Consider the following 21,592-nt stretch of genomic DNA (forward strand, 5'->3'; position numbering starts at 1 on the left):
CTCCACATTTGAACACAAATCACTAAATTTTTTCAATGATAAACTATTTAAACACAAATCACTACTTTTTCAATAATAAACTATTACTATCTATTTTTCAAATTAGAAATCAAAATTTACCATCTTATAAACTACTAAATAACTTAATCTTATTAAAACACTGGTATATCTCCACATTTAAATTTTGAAATTATATCAATAAAATTAAAACACTGATATAACTCCGCATTTAAATTTTGAAATTATATCAATAAAATTAAAGCACTGATATAACTCGATATTTAAATTTTGAAATTATATCAATAAAATTAAAACACTGATATAACTCGATATTTAATTTTTGAAATTATATCAATGAAAACTAAATTGATTAAATGAAATAAGCCAAAGTTAGAAGAGATATGGCTGCAAGGGTAGAAGATTAGTGTCCAAGTTCCTCCTTTTTCCGGCCATCGTCATGGCTTCTTCACTCTTGTTCTCCCTCTACCCCTCAGCATGTCCCCTCAAACCTTCATGTACTGGTTGTCTTACATGTTTAGTAGCAACTGGAGCACCTCTGATGAGATTACAGAACAGTAGAGGTCTTACTTCCAGGAGAAGGCTGGTTGTTCGTATGGCGCCTGATGAAGAGAAAATGACAAAGCGCTCTCCACTGGATTTTCCCCTTGTAAGTGAGTTGTCCTCACAGACAACTTTTATTCTATTTTAGTTTTTGCTTCTCTGGAAACACGTTATATTTTCAATTAGGTTTCCTTCTACTGAGCCGAAAATAAATTTTCAGACTAGCCCTCAATCTCCATGTAAGTTGTTCATATAGAAATTCTCTGCAATACTCGTTTACAATTCCTTTGGAGTAATACTCATTCGATTTCTTTTCCGGGTTTAATTTCCTACTTAGTTTGTGTTTCTAACAAGACTCTCTTTCGTTTTGTTGGATATGGTTGAAAAAATTATAATTTCCATTGGGTTCCTTCTGCGGAGTTGACCATAGATTTTCTGATTTTTCCTGAATAACCACGCAACCAGTTAATCTAAAATTCTCTGCAACACTCCTTTGCATGTCTTTTGGGTTTAATTTCGTATTTACTTCCTATTTGTAACAACTCTGTTTTCATTTTGTTGGATATACTTGAGAGAAGTAATACACGAAGAATTTACACTTCAAAAGCTTATGTTCTTAAATATTTTTAATATCAGGCTGGAGTGCATAACAGGGACTTCCAGAAGGGCAGCTTTGGTATGAGGTTTGAGGGACTATTAAGCTAAACTTATAACTACAGGCATTTTTGGTCAAACATAGGTAAAAACCAAGTCAAAATCAACTTTTAACTGCAAGCATTTTTGGTCAAACATAGGTAAAAACCAAGTCAAAATGAAAAATTTAGTGTTGGCTGCGTTGTACAGTCCCTGGTATGGCCCGGGAAAAGTATTTCCAGCGAATGAAATGTGTTTCCAACATGTGGGATGTGCTTGTGAAGCTGAAAACATGTTTCAAGGTTGTACAACAAGCTTTTCTGCAAACGAGCCTGGTATGGTCCCGTACTATATGTTTCTTGCAACATAGGATGGGAGGACATGATCAATTTGAGAACCTTTTTAGGAAGAGAAGCACCCAATGGAAATCCATGCCTACAAGGGAAGCAAGTAGGGAATCACATGTAATATCCCCAAATAGAGATACTAAAAACATATTTCCAAAACTAGGGCACAGCAGAATCTGAAATTTTATTTGCATATAAAAATTAGAAATATGAAGATTACTCGCTGAAATAAACACAAATCTGAAACTGTTTTCTGAATTTCTATCTCCAAATTGTTGAAATTGTAACTCGGTTCGGTGTTCATAATATTTTATTATAATGTTATAAAGAATCAAAAGAATTTATCTAAATCAAAAGAAAAATTATTTTTGTTATATCCCATTTGGACATTTGAAAAGAAAAAGGAAAAAATTAATTTTTTGTGTCTTTTGATCATATTCCAACTGCCAAGTCGGCCCTCCAGATGTCATGTCCTCTCAGCCATTGGAGGCACCCATTTGGCCAAGGAAGACTCTATATATTGACACCTATGCTCCGTCATTTGGCATCCAATTTCGCATTCTTCTGTGGAGAGCTAATTTGAACCAATCTAAGGCATACATGAAAATAAGTAAGCTTATGATCTCTGTTCCATGCAAATTCTATATCAATATCTCCTGAAGCTTATATGAAGTCTAAGGCTCTCTGTCCATGCGAAATAAGTGGTTCACAATATCTCGATTGATGCGAAATCTGAGGCGCATATCATCTCTGTGAATGATTATGTCTGAAGCTAATATTCGAAGTTCTGAAGTGGCTTTTATGTGGATACTGGATATACAAAGTGTCTTCTCTCTGATTATGCAATTCCTGAGGCACCTCATCTCTGGTTATGCGAGTTCTTGAAGCACCTTATCTCCGTGACATATAGCATCAAAGAACATGCATGTGACATCTTGTGAACATATCTTTGGAGGGCTGACTTGGCACTTGGGTAATTGTTCTACTGGTCAGTTTGTCTATGACTTGGATTTCTCTCGTTGACAAAGATTCTATAAGGAAAGAATTGCTGGGTTTTCCCTTTGTCGGTTTTGCTTTGGCCTCTGGCCTAATATATGGCATCTCTTGTATTTTGTGCACTGTGATTTCCATTCATTTTGTACTTGAATGAGTAAATTGTATAATTGCTGGATGAAGAATAAAGGAAGAGCTAAAAAGAACAATAACATCTTCACAAGTAATTATCAGTATTAGAAATTCACTTCTGCAATTGGATCTCAACACAAATTGATCTCCAAGCCTGATGAATCATTGCAGCTGAGAAAAAATGATGTGTTAGGGTCTCACAAACCGAAGCTGTTCCACCGAAACACACCCTTTTGACTAGGGAGAGCCCACATGTCTCTTTGAAACCAAGGATACACAAGGTTGTTAGACCTTAAGCCCAAAATTGCAGCAACATAGAATAGAAAACTCACAGGATATAACTGACAACTACCAAAGCAACCTACTCCTTTTATCAACTATGGAAGTCGAATTATCCATGCAAGATTTTGTGTTCAACCCATGCACATTAGTGAGACTCAAGTTGATTGTAATGTCACCTATGGATTAGTTGCACAAGGGAGGACGAAGTAGCCTATTCGACCCCATAGGCTATAATTTTGATAAAGGCAAGAAACCCAATTATCCAATGTTTGGGACAACGTTGGGCAAATTTTGGGTCGGCTGTGCCAAAAAAGACCCAAATTGGGGGTTGCACTTGCACCCCCTAATATTAGAGGAACCAAATGGGAAAATTTATAAATAAAGGAGAATTGGAGTCATTTATGATCATCAATTTGGATTGGAATATCTCTGATTTTCTTGAGCCTGAAGCTCTGAGGGTTTTAAGACCCCTTTCTTTTCATTAGCTTTGGTGAAGGTGATCCCACACTATCTAATCCTTTTGTTTAGTTTCATTGGAGTTGATCCCACCTTACCTAGACACCAATTTTCTTTGTTTTGGTACAACTTATCCACCTGAAGCAACTCAACACAATCTTGGTTAGCAAGGAGAAAATCTCTTTGGTGACATTGAATAACTATCTTTATTTCTGAGTCAGTGAAAGGAGTAACATAAGCATAGTGAGGTTGTCTAGGGTTTTCCTATGGTCAATTCTGTTGATGGTTGATTTGGCATTGCTTTGGTTAGTTATAATTCGGTCAGTGGCTTGTTGAGGGCAGTGTGAGTTTAAATTGAAGACAATGAGTCTCAGACCAGGAGGGTAAAACTCTGAATTGAACTTGTTTATTGCATTACCAATATCATGAACTTATACATGAGTGGAGAGACTCTTGGGGTTCCAATTCCAAGGTCTCTTGGTTGGCTCAAATGCATAACTGACAATATTTAAAATATTTATAATAATCCTTTCGGATTAGGTGTCAACATTCCCCCCCTTAATCTGAAGGATGTTGGTGAGTCCAAGCATCATTCTAAATCTTTCAAACTTTTCTCTTCCAAGCGCTTTGGTGAAGATTTCTGCAATCTGCTCATTTGTGGAACAATGGCGTAAGTGGATTGTCTTTGCCTGAACATGATGTCGAATCAGATGATATTTTGTATTTATGTGCTTGGTTTGATTATGGAACTTTGGGTTCTTGGCCAACCTTATTGTAGAAGTGTTATCAATCAAAAGAGGAGTTGAATGTGCTTGTTTCTCTTGCGAATCCTCCAAAATTTTCTTGAGGCACACAATTTCCTTTGTTGCTTCAACTGCTGCCACATATTCTGCCTCAATTGTGGAATCTGCTGGAATTGATTTTTTGCGTGACCTCCAGGAGACAGCTCCTGATCTAAGACTCATAACATAACCTGAAGTAGATACTCCAGTTTCTTTATCTCCATCGAAGTCTGAATCAGAGTATCCAATCAAGCTGAAGTTGCCCACTTGTGTATACTTAAGTCCAAAGTCTTGAGTTCCCTTCAAGTACTTTAGAACTCTTTTTGCAACAGACCAATGACCCTCACAAGGCTTTTGCATAAACTTGGAGAGGATTCCAACAACAAATGAAATGTCTGGTCTGGTAGTAGTCAGGTAGTTGAGACTTCCTACGAGCTGTCTATACTTCGTTGCATCCTCAAATTCTTTAAGTTCTATTCCATTGGAGTAGTCAAAGGATTACACTCAGCCATGCCAAACCTGTTCAACAGGTCTCCAATGTACTTCTTTTGAGAGAGGAATATAAACTTCGGATGTTGAGTTACTTCAATACCAAGATAGTAGTGAACATGGCCCAAATCTGTCATTTCAAAACCTTTCCTCAATTCTTTCTTTATGGATGCAATGTAGCTCTCATCGTTCCCTGTCATCAGCAGATTATCTACATACACCACAAGATATACCACTGTTTTGCCAACTTCCTTGACAAACAAAGTTACATCGTCAAGATCATAATGTTTGAAGTTGAGTTTTAGAAGATGCTCAATTAACTTCTCGTACCAGGCTCGCGGTGCTTGCTTGAGGCCATATTTACAAGCTTGCATACTTTGTGTTCCTGACCCTTCACAACAAATCCTTCTGGTTGGGACATAAATACATTCTCTTTCAGATCTCCATTCAAGAAAGCAATTTTACATCCATTTGATGGACTTTCTAACCGTTTTAGTTGCTAAGGCAAAGAGTGTTCGGATGGTAGCCCATTTTGTCGTGGGGGCAAAAATCTCCTCATAGTCGATCCATTCCTTCTGTGCAAAACCTTTTGCCACAAGCCTGACTTCATGCTTGTCAAGTGAGCCATCTACTTTATACTTGTTCTTAAAGACCTACTTGTAGCCAATTGGTTTGGTTCCCAATGGAGGATCAACCAGCTTCCAGGTGCCATTCTTTATCAAGGCATGATATTCTTTCTGCATTGTGTGTTTCCATTCATCATGAGAAGCGACTTCTTTGAAGGAAGTTGGTTTGAAATCTGTAGACAAATTCAGTTCACAATCATAAGAAACATCCATATCAATATGTGAATCAGAATCTTCTACATTGCCTCCATTCTATCTGGTTGAGCTTCTTGTTCTTGTCTTTCCAACCTCATTAGGACGAACCTTCAAGTGTCTGTGTTAGCCATTTGGAGGACCTTTCTGAGATGGACCATGCTGCTCAGTTGACTGAGATGGGGCTGAATCAAGATTTAGTCTCCCAATTTTGTCAATCACATCACTCAAAGTATCATTGGTGGTTGGAGCTTCATGCAGGGGAGAGAATACTTTAGAAGAAGATTCCACAGATTGATCCAGTATAGGAATTGCCCCCTTCAAGATGTGGAATCTCATTATCAAATTCTTGAAAAGACTTTGCATGTTCAAATCTATCCAAGCGATCAAGCTGCCGCTCAACAACATTGTTAGTCTTGGAAGATTCAAGAAAGATCACATCTCTAGATATTATAAACTTCTTATTAACTTCATCATAGAGATGATATGCTTTGGAGGTATTTGAGTACCCCAAGAAGATACACTTGCGACTCCTTGCACTGAGTTTGTTTCTCTGTTCCTTAGGTATCAAGGCATAACAAGTGGAACCAAAAACCCTGAGATGCCTCACCGAAGGAATGTGGCCATACCACATTTCATAGGGAGTCTTGTTTTTGATAGCATTAGATGGACACCTATTCTTTATATACACAACACATAGAACTGCATCAGCCCAAAACATCAGCTTAACATTCTTGAAAAACATCATGGAATGTACCATATTTAAGATTGTCCTATTCATTCTTTTAGCTACTCCATTCTGTTGGGAAATTAAGGCATGATTGTTTGATGTTTGATCCCATGTTGACGAAGATAATTTTCAAATTCATTTGAAGTGTATTATTTTTCATTATTAGCGCGAATAGAGCCAATATGAGATTGTGCATCATTTTTATTCCATGCATGAAAGTTCTTGAATGTTTCAAAAGCATCAGCACTGTTCTTCAATAAATAAACCCAACACATTCTGGTGTAGTCATCAATAAATGTCATCATATATTTATTACCATTTGCAAAAGGAATAGGCATTGGGCCACATAAATCAGAATGAATGAGTTCAAGTTTTCTATGTGCTCTGGAATGAGAATCATAAAAAGACTGTTTGTTGTGCTTTCCTAGAATACAAGCATCACATTGCTTTAGTCATCAATAAATGTCATCATATATTTATTACCATTTGCAGAAGGAACAGGCATTGGGCCACATAAATCAAAATGACTGAGTTCAAGTTTTCTATGTGCTCTGGAATGAGAATCATATAAAGATTGTTTGTTGTGCTTTTCTAGAATACAAGCATCACATTGCTTTAGTTTCCTAGGAATTGTAGGCAAATCAGTAACACCATTTGTCTTCAACAAAAGAAGGCTGTCATAGTTCAAGTGTCCAAATCTAGCATGCCATAAAAGACTTGATGGAAATGTACCTTCATCATATTGAGAATTGTATGAAAATTTCTATGCACGAGCAGAGGTTCCTTGCAGCTTTAGAAGTCTTTCTTCTTCTATCTCCGCCATGACAAGTGAGTGAACTGATGCTTTTCTGACCTTGACCTTGCCATCAAATATATGAAGGGAGTGTCCTTGCTGGTGGATGTGGCACAAAGACATCAAGTTTCTCCTAAGCTCCGAGAGGTATAGAACATCATGTAGAAGAAAGTCTAGAAGACTAGGCGGTTTGAGCCTGATGGTGCCAACCCCTGATGGCTTGAGTTTGGACTTGTCTGCAAAGTATACTGCTCCATCAACATTGTTAGTGAATTCTTCAAAAATCTCTCCTGAAAGTCATGTGGCAAGTTGCTCTTGAATCAAACAACCAATCATCTTTCTATGAAACAAGTGAAGCATTGAATAAGTCTTCACTTACTCCAATGTTGCAATGTGCCACAACATAATTAGTGGACTTGGGTGCTTTACTTTTCCCTTTGTCAGATGTTTTACCTTTCCCTTCATTTCTTTCCTGCTCAACTTGGTCCCAATGCAACTTATAAGTGAAGCATCATGTCCATCTCTATTGCATCGTATGCAATGAAGATCAATCTTTTCTCCTTGGAACTGTCTGCCCCCCTGCCTATAAAATTTCTCCTTCCTCTTCCTCTTCGACCACCTCTTCCTCTAGAAGAATCTTGTGCATGATTCTTCTCCTTTTGTGCAAGGCATACAACTTCTTAAGTAGACTGAGGAGCTGTCTTCTTCCCAAAAGCCTTCTCTCTCTCAACAAACTTCTTCTCAAGGGAATCAAAGGTAATCTCCTTAAGGTTGCCACTTGCTTGCAATGACTCAAGATAATGTGAATAGGTGGGATATAGTGACATAAGCTATGAGAGGAATATCTATCTCAACACCAGTGGCTTTTATATCATGCATAATGGATCTTACTTTTGATGCTAAGGCAAGAGGGTCATCATTTTTCAATTCAAGACTGAACAACTTAATCATCAATTGAACAACTTCAAGTTCAGAGTGTGAGTCATACAATTCCTTCAACTTCTTTAAAGCTTCAAAGACATTTGAAAATGGAGAAATATGGCGACTCACCTCTTCATTTATTGACGCTGCAATCAAGGCATAGGCCTTGCTGTTCTTGTTTTCCCAAATGGCAAGCTCCTTGTCTGAAGTGGGCTTTTCAGGTGCATTGTCTCCTACACCTTCACAAACTCCTTTCCACAACTCATTGAAAATGAGGGTGTGTTTTATCTTCCAGGACCACTCAGGATAGTTCTCTTTTCCAGAGAGAATTACTCCCACAATGGAGATGAGTGAATGCATCATAAAATTTGATCTGGCCTCAAAATAATTGCAAAAAAAAAATTGATATCTTTGCTGATTTGTATACAACTACGTCTTCAAAAATATCAAATTTACTTTCATACTATCACATAATATACTGTGGTTCCAACTTATTAATATTTGGAACATTACCCATCACACCTATATATTTTAACCAACCTTTTTCATGCCTTTAAAAGGAAACCAACACTCATATTACCACTCATCCATGTGTGCATTTTCTAAATCATAACAAACTTCATTCATATCATCCATATATTTTATATGCCATACATAGCCTTTATGATATATCATCCATATATATTTTATATGTCATACGTATTCCCATTATAGGCCATAAAAACTTTGGCTTATGCCCACCATAATGCATATATATAAAAAAAAGGGCCAACGCACATATGAAATACGACTCCCAAAAAATTCAATGCACACAGTTTTCAAAAGGAGCACAGACAAGCAGTGTCAACATTACTTCGATCTTGAAAACAGGTCAACATACCTTCCAAACACAGCATACCACCAAGCCAGATTTGTTTTTGGATATCTTCTCTCTGCGTTTCGGCTAGAATGAGGTTATGGAAGGAAATCACATTCCACTGGCAATCAATCACATACCAGTCACATTCCACTCACGATGCAGTGCGGAAAATTTACCCTGCTCTCGTCCGACCCAATGCGGCTTCCAGATTCATGTTGGGTTCACCGAACTCTTTTCTTAACACCGTCCATCACAATCCATGCAGCAGTTAAGTCATTGTTTCTATCTCAAGAGATTTGACCAACGAAAGTGAGGAATATGACCTGCCTTAACAATCAACCAGATTGTTGTATACAAGCAGCAACAGAAGAGTATAATTAAGAATTGAGAGAAATGGGTGTGGAAGAAGATGCCTCAAGCAATAGTCGACCACATCAAGTCGAAGCCATTCAGATTTAGTCACTTCTTGTATTAGACAGACAACAGATAAATGAAGGAAGCCTAGGTCAATACTGATATTAACACACAAACTTCAAAAAAATGTATAACACACTCAGGACAGAGAGAGAGGTTGTAGCGCAGAAATAATTCAATATACTATCCAAACACACAGAAATTTGGGACAGAGAATAGAGGGACATAATATGGCAGAGAAAATAGGAGTCACTGGGCAAAAATTTGCCAAAAATAGTGGCTGGCTCTGATACCATGTCAGGCTAGGAGGGTAATTCTGAATGAACTTGTTTATTACATTACCCATATCATGAATTATATACATGAGTGGAAAGACTCTTGGGAATTCCAAGGTCTCTTGGTTTGCTCAAATGCATAACTAACAATATTTACAATATTTACAATAATCCTTTCAAATTAGGTGTCAACAATGAGGCTCCTCTTTTGGTTTGATATAGACTGCAGCCATAGGGCCATATTTTTAGTTGCAGGTATCCTCAGACAATCGAACCCTATTACAAATTATTTCTGTTGATATGTTCAGGGGACAATTTTGATTCCGTGGATCAAGGATGAATTAGGGTCTTCTACCATCAATCAAGTTCAGGCAACCATCTCCAGCAATAGCGAGCCAGTGAAATCCAGTCGCAGTAAGCTCTAATTCTGATTAATTGTAACAACAAGTCAAACAACAAAGATACGTTGTGAATTATTGGAGGAAAGAACAAGGAGTTAGATCTTTATGACAATAATTTGGATCCCAATGTAACAACACACAGTTGGCCAAGGGCATCAAACAATGAGTTGTAAATAGTGTGTTGTTTGCCATTAGACATTAGGCAGTGAGCTATGATTGGTGTAGTCACAGTAGGATTGGATAAGTAGTTGAATTGTTGAGCATTGATCTTGAAAATCAGAATTATATTGTGATCATTGGTTGAAAGAATCTATTGTTTGGTTGGGTAGTTAGCCCTAACTTAGTTGGGAATCATATTGTTGTAAGAGATCTTATTTATTGTGGAAATTTTTGTGCTATTTCAATGATGTCTACTATTGAATAAATGAACATTGTTGTTGTACAATCTTGTTGAATTATTGTAACCTTGATAAACAATAGAACCCTAAGGGCTAAAATTACCCTAGGACAATACGCTGACGTGCAGGTGTGTCTTGTCAACTTGAGGACAACCCAAAATAAAGTGTTCAAGCACTAGAGTTAAGAGAAGGTTTCAAGGAGATGCACATTGTTAACTCACTCGTTTTCTTGGAGTTCTCTTTCATTCGTTTCGATTAACTGATGGTGAACTAGGATGAGATGGTCATGTGCATGGCTAAGGGAGTATGCTTGAGTTCAACTGAAGTAGAAGTGTAGAGAAGAAGCATGCACTCAATCTAGTGGAGATACACTAGATCTAACTCATGTCGAACTGCTGTGAAGTGGGAGAGAAAAATACATGTGCCTAGTAAACTAGACTACATTCTCAGTTATCTCCCCATACATGCATGTGTTGTAGTTAACTCCAAGAAAAGTGCCAACTAATTCCTAAATCAGTGCATGCGTCCCAATTGTCTTTAGTTCACTCATGCATGTGCTCCAAATAACTCCCAATCACTCTCAATCTTATCTATGTGCACTAATCCGCATGCATGCACCCAAACCCAATTTCGCTGTGCATCCTTTTCCTCTTGGGTAAGCCAAGGAAAGGACAACCGATTTGTTGTTAGTTTTCATGGTTTGAGTTGGGGACATTACAACCCCCCTTACCCAAAGAATGTTTGTCCTCAAGCATTTGTAGATCAGGATGGTTAAGAATCCCCCCTCCTTCCCATGTTGCATCCTCTGAGGGCAAGTTTTTCATTTGATGAGATATTCAGAGATTACTTTATTCTTCAATCACTTCTCCCTTGCAGAATGTTCTTTGGAAAACTATCAATTTACCTTCTTCATTCATGGGAGGTAATTAGTTGAAGGAGTCATATGCTGGCCAAGAGCCTTTTTGAGGTATGATACATGAAATACATTGTGAATCTTGCTTGTAGAAGGCAGCTCCAACTCATATGCTACTTCACCAATTCTCCTAAAAGGCCCATAAAACCGGGGTTTAAGAGTTTCCGCTCCACTGATCTTCAATGAAGATTGTCTATAAGGTTGAAGACACAAAAATACCATTTCTCCCACCTCAAAAGACCTGGCGATCAACATATTTATTCTATTGTTCCTGTGCAATTTGAATATTCTTCTTGAGTGTCTTGAGGATATCTTGGTTCTCTTTAGCCCACTCAAGAGCTTTTGGAGCTCTAGAATTAGAAAAGACCAAACCCACAAATGTAGAAGCTTTGTAACCATACAAGGCTTTGATAGGAATCACGCTGATGCTCATGTGATATGTAATGTTATAACAAAATTCTGCCAAATGTAACCATCTTACCCATGCTTTTTGTTGTCTCGACACATAGATCCTTGAGTAGTTGTCAAGCCATATATTAGCAATTTCAATTTGAACATTCATTTTAGGATGATAACTAGTGCTATGATCAAGTTTTGTTCTTGCCGACTTAATCAATTCTTGCCAAAAAGTGCTAATGAATATGTGGTCCCCGTCACTTACAATCCTCTTAGGCACACCATGAAGTGCGAATACATGTTTAAAAAATTCACCAACAACTTGTGGAGGTTTAGGTTCAAAAGGCATTGGCATGAAATGAGCATATTTAGTAAAACTGTCCTCTACAACAAAAATATAATCTTTACCATTTACCTTAGGCAACCTTGTGATAAAATCCATTGATATTTGTTCCCACTTTTGGTTGGGAATAGGAAGTGGTTGTAGCAGCCCTGCAGGGAAGGAAACTTCTGCCTTGTTTCTTTGGAATTTTATGCATTCCCTCACATGATTGAGAACATCATCCTTCATACCCCTCCATGAGAAGCTTTCTTCAACAAACTTGTATGTCTTCAAATAACTAGCGTGACTTGTTGAAATTTGATGACTAAAAAGTTTCTTGCAATCCCAACTCGGTTTTAATTTCACCTTATCACTCCCATTCAATTAAATGCCCTTTCTCACAAACATACATTCAATATATAGAATTATGGATATGAAATTTTCAGATTAAAACACATGGGACTGTTAACACATGCTGAAAATAAATATGGACATAAACAACCCAGCAACACACATAAAAATACACAGATTTTTGGTCAACTTAGACCGAGGCAAAACCCCTTCAATCTTCTCTGGGGAAAACCTGTTAGAGAGCTCTTCAAATTTATTTATTTTTCAAGTTCACGAAAAATACATTTGTAGACAAGACAAAACAACAAAATACAACTGATCTCTTAAGCCCAAAACTCCTTGAAAACTGTGCTCACTTTGCCTCAATTTTCGTACCCACTTGAAGCTGAAAATATGTATTGTATAGATACGGACTGTACTGTACGGATTCCATACAGACTGTATGGATTTCCGTACCACTATACGGACTGTATGGATTTATTTATTTTTTCAAAATTTTCTCTTGAACGACGTGCAACTCACAACATTAAATGTTGTTCGTACTGTATTTTTTGCTGTCTTCTATGCCTTGATTTCCATGTCCAACTTTGCCCATAAATCATTCCTTCAGCTTGCTGTAACAAATTTCTCCTTCAGAACTTTTTTCCAGCTCTTGGCGTCCTTTCTCCAATCTGCTCATGAAGAATGAATGCAATTTCTTTTTTCTTTTCCCCCTTTTGTTTCCCTAAATGACTTTTGGGCAACCCTAAGATCTAATGGCTCAGATTCATTTAGGTCAAGGGATGAGAATAAATGTGCATTTAATTCTTATTTTCTATTTTTTAACTCACCCATTAAATAAAGTACCCACATTGTACTTTATGTCTAAAGTCACTTTTCACTTTATAATTTAATATTGACTTTACCACTTATAAAGTCACTTTCACTTTATAAAGTCACACTTGGGAAAATAATTATTTTGGACACTTTTCCCTAGGTAGAGACTAACCCATGGGAAACCACTTGTCCAAGGTACATCAAAAATCAACATGGCCAAGAAGCTAATTGTTATGAAAATCAATTAGAATTTTGTGCTTAAACTTCCTTTCCAGCACTAGGTAGATTCTATTCCTGTAATAGATGATGTCATTCATCACTTTATATTTTCCATCATCAGTTTTACCATCTAAAATATCACAAGCATGCTGATTTTTTGCATATTCTACTAGTATGTGATCCTTCCAAGAGGCTGATAATTTCTGAAAGTCAGCAAAACGAAGGATTTCTAAATAATGCATCAACAACAACATGATTCTTCCCCTTGATGAATTCAATGTCAAAGCAATACTATTGTAGCTTACTTACCTAACGTTGTCGTCTCTCATTTAATCCTTTTTGCTGCATGAAATACTTGAAGCTGTTATGATCAGTCCTCATAGTAAACTTGCTGTCCACAAGATATTGATGAAACTTTTCAAGTGCGTGCATGATGGCAAACATTGTCTTATCATATGTGGAGAATCTCCTTTCAACTTCATTCAATTTTCGGCTTTTATAAGCAATGGGATGCTTGTCTTGCATCAAAACAACCCTAATACTAATACCTGATGCATCACACTCAAGCACAAAAGGTTTAGAGAAATCCGATAAAGCCAAAACAGGACAAGTACTCATTACCTTCTTAAGATGATCCATAATTCCTTGAGTCTCATCTGTCCAAACAAAAGCATCCTTCTTGGTCAAATCTGTCAGAGGAGCAGTTAATGAAGAAAATCCCTTCACAAACCGTGTATAGTATGTGCATACATTGGTGAAGCCCTACAATTGTGACACGTTCTTTCGTGGCGGCCAGTCAAGTATAACTTGAATCTTCTCCCAATGTGCCTTCACACCACCTCCCCCAATGACATATCCAAATATAATAGCTCAGTCATGTCGAACTCACACTTAGAGGCTTTCGCAAAAATGGAATTAGCTGCTAATATACTTAACACTTCATCAAGGTGTCGAAGATGCTCTTCCCACGACTTACTATATACTAAGATGTCATCAAAGAAAACCAACACAAATTTCCGCAACTGCTTGTTGAACACATGGTTCATGCAAGATTGAAAAGTAGCTGGAGCATTTGATAACCCAAAGGGCATCACCACCTGAAAGTTGTTTTGTGCACATCCTTCTCTTGGACTCCAATCTGATGGTATTATGAACAAAGATCTATTTTGGAGAAATAGACCGCTCCATGTAGCTCCTCCATTAGCTCATTAATACCTGAAATAAGATACTCATTCGTGATGGTCTTCTTATTTAGTGTACGATAATCAATGCACATCCTCATAGTGCCATCCTTCTTCTTCACTAGGACAATAGAGGAAGCGAAGGGACTAGAGCTAGGCTGTATACGTATTGCGTCCAACAACTCTTGAATAGTCCTCTTGGTCTCATCCTTGAATTGTTTAGGATGATGGTAGGGATCTGTAATAACTAGCTTGCTGTCCACAAGCTCAATAACATGCTCAAAACCACGATATGGAGGTAGACCATGCAATAGATCTGAAAACACCACAATATGCTTGTCCAACAAGGCTTGCTGCATGTCCACATGATACCCATGTTGTCCTGTATTGGTAGACCTTTCTAAAATGTAACACTACACTTCCCACTTGGCTTTTGGATGTTGAAAAACACTTTCCATCCAATGTTCCACCAAGACTCTGGGACGGGGAGACGCGCAAGGGGGACCTGTGGGAGTACCCTCAAATTTTAGGGAAATTTAGAGGGGACGGGGGGACGTCGGGGTTAATAATTTTTTTAATATATATATATTTCAAATTCATATTCAATAATGAAAGCATAAATACAATGATACATACATAATTGAATTAAGTAATGAAATACATTGATCCATACTCATCATCATTACTAATACATACATGATTCATCCATAGACCACGAGATTCAATAATGAAATACTCTGATACATATTCATCATTCATTATTCACCATTCTAGAATCTACATTGATTAAAAAATTAAATTCATCATTCTAGATTCTAAATTGATTTAAAATTAAAATTCATCATTCATCACTCTAGAATCTAATTAGTACTAAGCAAAATAGACCATAATAGATACTGAAATCTAAAGATTGGAATAGTAAATTGATATAACTAAACTCAAAAACAATGGAGTGATGAGTCTAAAAGTCACTCTAAAGTACACAGAGGGCTTGGTGCTATTGATTAAATACTAATTCCATACCCTTGTACATGACAAAATGCAATGGAAACATTGCAATCCATCGAATCTTGAATTCTTGAAAAACTGTTAAGTCTGCTGGATTTTGAGTGAGATTTAAAATTCTACTTTTTCCATATGAAATCCAATGAGGTCAGAACCACTCTCAAACATCCTGAGTCATTTCATGGTAATAAGTGACATTCTCATTTATCTTTCATTTTCATCCTTTTACTTTAAGAATTTAACATTACCATGAATTGCATAGCAATATGATCAAATACTAGGTTTTCCCTGTCATAAATCATTGTTTACAAGCAAATTTAAGGGGGATGCATAGCCCATTTTGAGGGGCGTCCCCCTTTTTGGGGAGTCGCGCCCCCCACACTTGGGAAACGTCCCCCCTTGCGTCTCCCCATGTCTCCCCAAAAGGGGGACGTGGGGAAACGTTTCCCCATACGTCCCCCCGTCCCGGGTGCGAGGGGTGCGCACACTCGACCCTAGGGGACGTGTCCCCATGGAACACTGTTTCCATCCTCTTAGCTGAAATGACTCTAGGAGCATCTGGAGTTAAGCCCTGTAATACCACCCTCCTACCATCTACTGTGAAACTCAATTACATAGTCTTAAAGTTTGTAGCAAACACCCAACACAACATTGGTATTCTTAATGTCAACCACATAGAAGTCAACAGTAAGGGTGTAATTACCAAAAGTTATACTTAACTGTGGAACACGATGAACACAACGCAACATTGGACCACTTATTGTCCGCACCTGAAAACAATCATGCTCGTCAACTTGCAAACCCCACTTCTTGACGTAGGACGAGTCAATGAAATTATGGGTAGCCTCACTATCAATCAACATATAACACCCTTTACTCTGAAGTCCTTATAATGAATAATGGTAGTGAGGGCTGCAAATGCACCATCTATTTGTTCCAAACCATCTAGGTGCTCATTGGTACCTGTCCCTCCATTTTTTTGCTCATGAAGAACCTATGTTTGTGCTGACTCATCGTTGCTAGGCTCCTCAAAGACCTCAATCCAATGGGCCTTGCCTCTGCTTCTACACTTATGTCCAGGTGTCCAAGGCTCACGATAGTCAAAGCAAAGCCTTTTTCGTCTCAACTCATCCCTCAAATCATGAGGTGCACCACCAACTGGCCTAGACATCTCACTCGTAGGTCTATTATACTCTGGCTTCTTGTCCTTCCTCTACGACCAACTTTGTGACAAGGGTCTATGCGGAAACTTGCTAGGAAACCTAGCCTGTGGTGTGGATAACTCCATATTCCTTGCATGCCTAATAGCATCTCGTGAGTTTGGTGGATCAAAAGCTTGACCCAACCCCTGAGAGGTTTTGACAAGCCCTCTATGAAACAAGAAATCATTCTCTTCTCAGTCACATCAAAAAGCATGACTGGCAACCACTGAAACACTAAAATATATGCATTAAGTGTCCCAACCTGTTGCAACTGAGTCGACTCTCTGGAGTGTGCCTTTGAATCCTTGCAGTCTAACCACTTTATCAATGTAGTGCAGAACTGATCATAAGAGACTTTTGCACCATGTCTATATGTCACTAAATCGTGATACCACCATTCATGTGCAGCGCCTTCAAAGTGAAGGGTAGCAAACTTGATGGCCTCAATCCCCGTCATTTGATTTAGGGCAAGATAAGCATCCAATTTTTGAATCCAAGCCCTAGTTGAACACTTGGATGATCCATCAAAACTTGGTAGGGATAGACGTCCCAACCTCTTCTGCAACCCACAATTTTGCTTCCCTTGGTTCCATTGCTTTTGCTTTGGCTTTGTGACCTCAAAGTAGTCCTTAAAATATATCGCTAATTGAAAATATGCCCCCAAAGTTTGATACTTAGCTAATATTTCAGTGTCCTTATTGTCCTCCATAAGTTCCTCTTGTGTAAGCTCATCCTCTTGTATAAAAGTAAGCATGAAAGGCCTGGATTGTGTTGAACCTGAAGGTTTGCTGGAAGAATGTTCAGTGTTTTCTTCAATCTTGCTACTTTCCACTCCCTCTGTATGCACCATATTTCTTCCATTCGTTGTGTTTTGAGCCATTTGACTCAAATAAAGGTTGTTCATTTGCAGTTGTTTTAACACTTCTGTGAACATTTGTTTTGCCTCCTCCTCACTTGATGGCGATGGTTGATCATTTCCAACCTTATTTCTTCACATTTTTTCAAGTTATGACCACTCTCTTCATGCATGTAGTTAACCAAAATAGGCTTTCGAGTATTGCAACTTTGATACCAATGTAATAACCCTAAATAGAGATACTAGAAAAATAACAATATTTCCAAAACGATGGCATAGTCTAATCTGAAATTTTATTTGCATATAAAAATCAGGAATTAGAAATATGAAGATTACTTGCTGAAGTAAACAAAATGTGAAACTGCCCTCTGAATTTTATCTCCAAATTGACCTCCAAGCCTGATGAATGATTGCAACCTAGAAAAGATGATGTGCTAGGGTCTCACAAACCGAAGCTCTTCAACTGAAACACACCCTTTTGACTAGGGGGAGCCCATATGTCTCTCTGAAACCAGGATTATTCAAGGTTGTCGTACCTTAAGTCCAAAATTGCAACAACATAGAATAGAAAACTCAAAACATATAACTAACAACTACCAAAACAACCTTCTCCTTTCATCAACTATGGAAGTTGAATTATCCATGCAAGATTTTGTGTTCAACCTATTACCCAACAAAAGTGGGTGACCCCATAAGAGGATTTTTCTCTTAGATTTGTCTTCAGTCGATAGACAAGAGCCCCTGACAGCTGCCATTGTTGCCGATATATTGTGCCATTTGATCTCCACTACTTGAGCCAATCATATGTCCGCTGGCCCATCTGTCGAGAGCATATGTTCGACAGTCGAGAGCATAACCAACTTTTCCCAACTCATTGGCCAGATGAGAGGTTTCCCATGAGTCCCGGACTCTATGGGTAGGATGTGTGTCGAGGCATCAACAGGAAAAGGTGAACCACTCACCTGCTCATATGCAATAGGAGAAGGTTAACCACTCATCCTATGCATATGTCAATCGTAGGGGAAGGTGAACCACTCACCCTACATGCATGTGTCCGGTTAGGGGAAGGTGAACCACTCACCCTACACACATGTCAACCATAATGGGGTATCACAAGGGAAGGTGAACCACTCACCCTGTACCCAGCAAACCACTAGGGGAAGGTGAACCACTCACCCTATGGTCGCTCATAGCTAGCTCCAAGAAGTACCCCATGTCCTCAGGAGCTCCCAGAGCCCTATGTCCATCTCATACAGGACGCTCACAAAAGAGTTGTTCCACGACTCCAAATCTCTCTCAGAAGGTTAAGAATTTGACCTTCCCGAGAGGTTTCGTGAGAATGTCTGCAACCTGCTCATTTGTCCTAATGTGTTGAAGCCTACCTGCTCCCTGTTGTACTATATCCCGGATAAAGTGGTACCTAGTATCAATGTGCTTGGAGCGATCATGGAGCACAAGATTCTTTGATAGACAAATCCCACTCTGGTTGTCACAGAAGATCACGGTGGTATCTAGCACGTGCTCAAATAGCTCGCTGAAGAGCTTCCTCAACTAAACTGCTTCACAGCAGGCCAGACTCGCAACAATGTATTCGGCCAGACTGGCCCATCTGTCGAGAGCATATGTTTGAAGGTGGGCCATCCAATCCTAAAAGTATGTCTTTCATTGTGCAATCATGTGCTTATACTTGTTTTTCCTTAAGCACATTGGGCATGGATTATTGGGTGACTTGGAAGGAGGGGTTTTGATTGTAGTTTTGTTCCCTCACCTTAAATGGGGGATTAATCCTCAATCCTGATCCCGTGGGATCTCCCCTATTGGCTTATAGCTTCATGAAGTGCACTGCTTGGGAGACCTCGATTTTGGTAGCGCGGTCTGGTTTCCCATTTCACATTTTTCACTCCCCCCACAAATTACAAGTCCTATTTCATCATCATCTTCCCTCTGTTGGGCCACATGACCATTGCGTCCACAAGGCATTGGTACACCCCCTCCCCTTGTCCACATGTTTGGGTCAGGCCTGGAAATGTTGCCTCGGAGGTTGATGCAGCTAAAAAAAGGTTAAAAGCATATCATGGCCACAAGCAAGAAACAAAAGAAAAAAATATTATAAAATGCAAAAGATGGTCGGGACATTATATTAGCATGTGGGCAAAATCCAAACATGAGCTCTACCCCTTCATTATGGCCATCACCCTAGTTCCTAGGGCCCCATGAGTGCCCCCACATCATTAAGGAACCCATGCACGTCCCAACCCCTGGTGGGCGATGAACTACCCCACCTTAAGGGGGTAATAACTGCTTATATCATACACAACATGCTCTCATCTCTTGGAGCCTCGAGCAATAATACACAAAAATTCAAGAAAAGGCGAAAGGCAAACGAAGAAGGGTGGAAAACAAAGGCCGGGGTAACTCGTGTATCCACCATTGCTCCCTCCTGCATCTATACACTTAAATATGTAGACATCCCTCATCATTACCATCCTTGAAACCATGGCATTTGGCTTTGAGACTCTTGTACCCCTATCCATTCCATCATTATTCACATGGCCCCTATCAATTGAAGGATGTACCTTGGACCTGTCTTTCCCCTTGGGGGCTGAGAAAAGCTAATAGGTTTGTTTATTAGCCACCCCTACCTAGTGGGGTAACACTATTACAAGCTTAAAGCCCCAAATTTGGAAGGGAAGCCTGTTATGAAGTCTCGTTTGTGCCCTTGATTAACAAACTTGGTTCACTTAGATACACTAATGAATTACTGTACCTGATGGTGAGGAAGTGCATTGGATCTTATAAGTAATTGACAGTTGGTTTCATCATGGGCTGGGCAACTTAACTGGGGCCCAAGGCCACCATAGGATCATATTGCAACCCCTAGGGGATGCTTTGAGAGCCATGGGACTCCATCATGTGTTAGAGCATCATTTCATGCCATAGGCACCTTTAGCAGTTCGTTCATCGCCCCACATTATTCACGAGATGATGCACTTGGACCAGCATGCCACGATCGATTTAGTGTGATCTTGGCAGTTGATCTAAGGCCCAGAGGAGGTTTGTCTCACCATTGAGACATGGGAGGGCAAACACCATCATCGGAGCCCTCATTTGGAGCATTGTACATGCTTTTCTTTCATTTGGAGGCCCATGAGACTAACAGATATGCCCCAAACCCACTTTGGGGCCCCACATGATGACTTGCATGGAAAATTAGGGGCCATCCCCTAATTCATCTTTATTGGAGCCCTCTCTCTCATCATGGCACTTAGAGGACTCAATGTGACCCTCCAACGACCCTACATCATCATGACATCATCAACTTGGCTTGCTTATGGATGGCTAATTCATAACTTGTGATAGCTACTTGGCCGACTTGTGACCAAGACTTGCTTTTGGCACATTATTTTACAATTTTGGGGGCTCATTAGGCTAAAACGATTTAGAGAGACTCATATAAATAGAAGTGTGTCTCTTTTGTGAGAACTCATCATCGTCAAGTGGGATTTTCGACCCTCTTAGGCAATTCACACTTTTTCTCTTGGAATTTTTGGAGTATCTTGGATGCACTATGATTTTTGGAGCTGATTTTTGATTTTGTCTTGGAGCTACTTCTTGAATATGGATGGATATATTGCATGGTTATCTTGTAAGTTCTCTTGTTGATGAATTATTTCTTTGCAAATTGCCTAATGTATGTAATTTTTGCAACTAGAGTAAATGCTATTGTGCCCTAATTTTGTTGAAGATAATTTTGAAAGCTATTTGGTTGGCTCTTGCATATATTATTCATGGTATATCATGCAATGAATGTTCCTAATGATGAAATATTATTTTTTGTCATGAAACTCCATATTCTAATGGTAGGTAATTGTTGAAAGGTGGTAACTAGGGCATCATCTTTTAGCCTCCTTGAAGAAAGAAAGCATCATCTTTTAGCCTCCTTGGCTTATCTAATGCATCTAGGACTCCATAAACCCAAGGAAGAAAGCATTGGCCTAAGTCATTTGGTGATCAACCCTTCTCTTCTCCATCTTTTCTTCTAAAATT

The 21,592-nt window shown here is 38.8% G+C and overlaps 1 protein-coding gene across 1 annotated transcript in view; it reads left to right on the plus strand.

Moving 5' to 3' along the window:
- Positions 1-377: 377 nt before the first annotated feature.
- LOC149140217 (uncharacterized) overlaps positions 378-21,592 on the plus strand; it is a 70,577-nt gene continuing 49,362 nt past the window's right edge. The window contains exon 1 of the mRNA XM_089449073.1: positions 378-667. Within this exon, the coding sequence (XP_089305199.1) occupies positions 458-667 (210 nt within the window). The 5' untranslated portion in view covers positions 378-457. The remainder of the gene's footprint in view (positions 668-21,592) is intronic.

The sequence above is a fragment of the Pinus tabuliformis genome, chromosome X, assembly GCF_031772625.1.
Source record: "Pinus tabuliformis cultivar Carrire ecotype Pingquan chromosome X, CPIR1, whole genome shotgun sequence".
Taxonomy (NCBI): Eukaryota; Viridiplantae; Streptophyta; class Pinopsida; order Pinales; family Pinaceae; genus Pinus; species Pinus tabuliformis.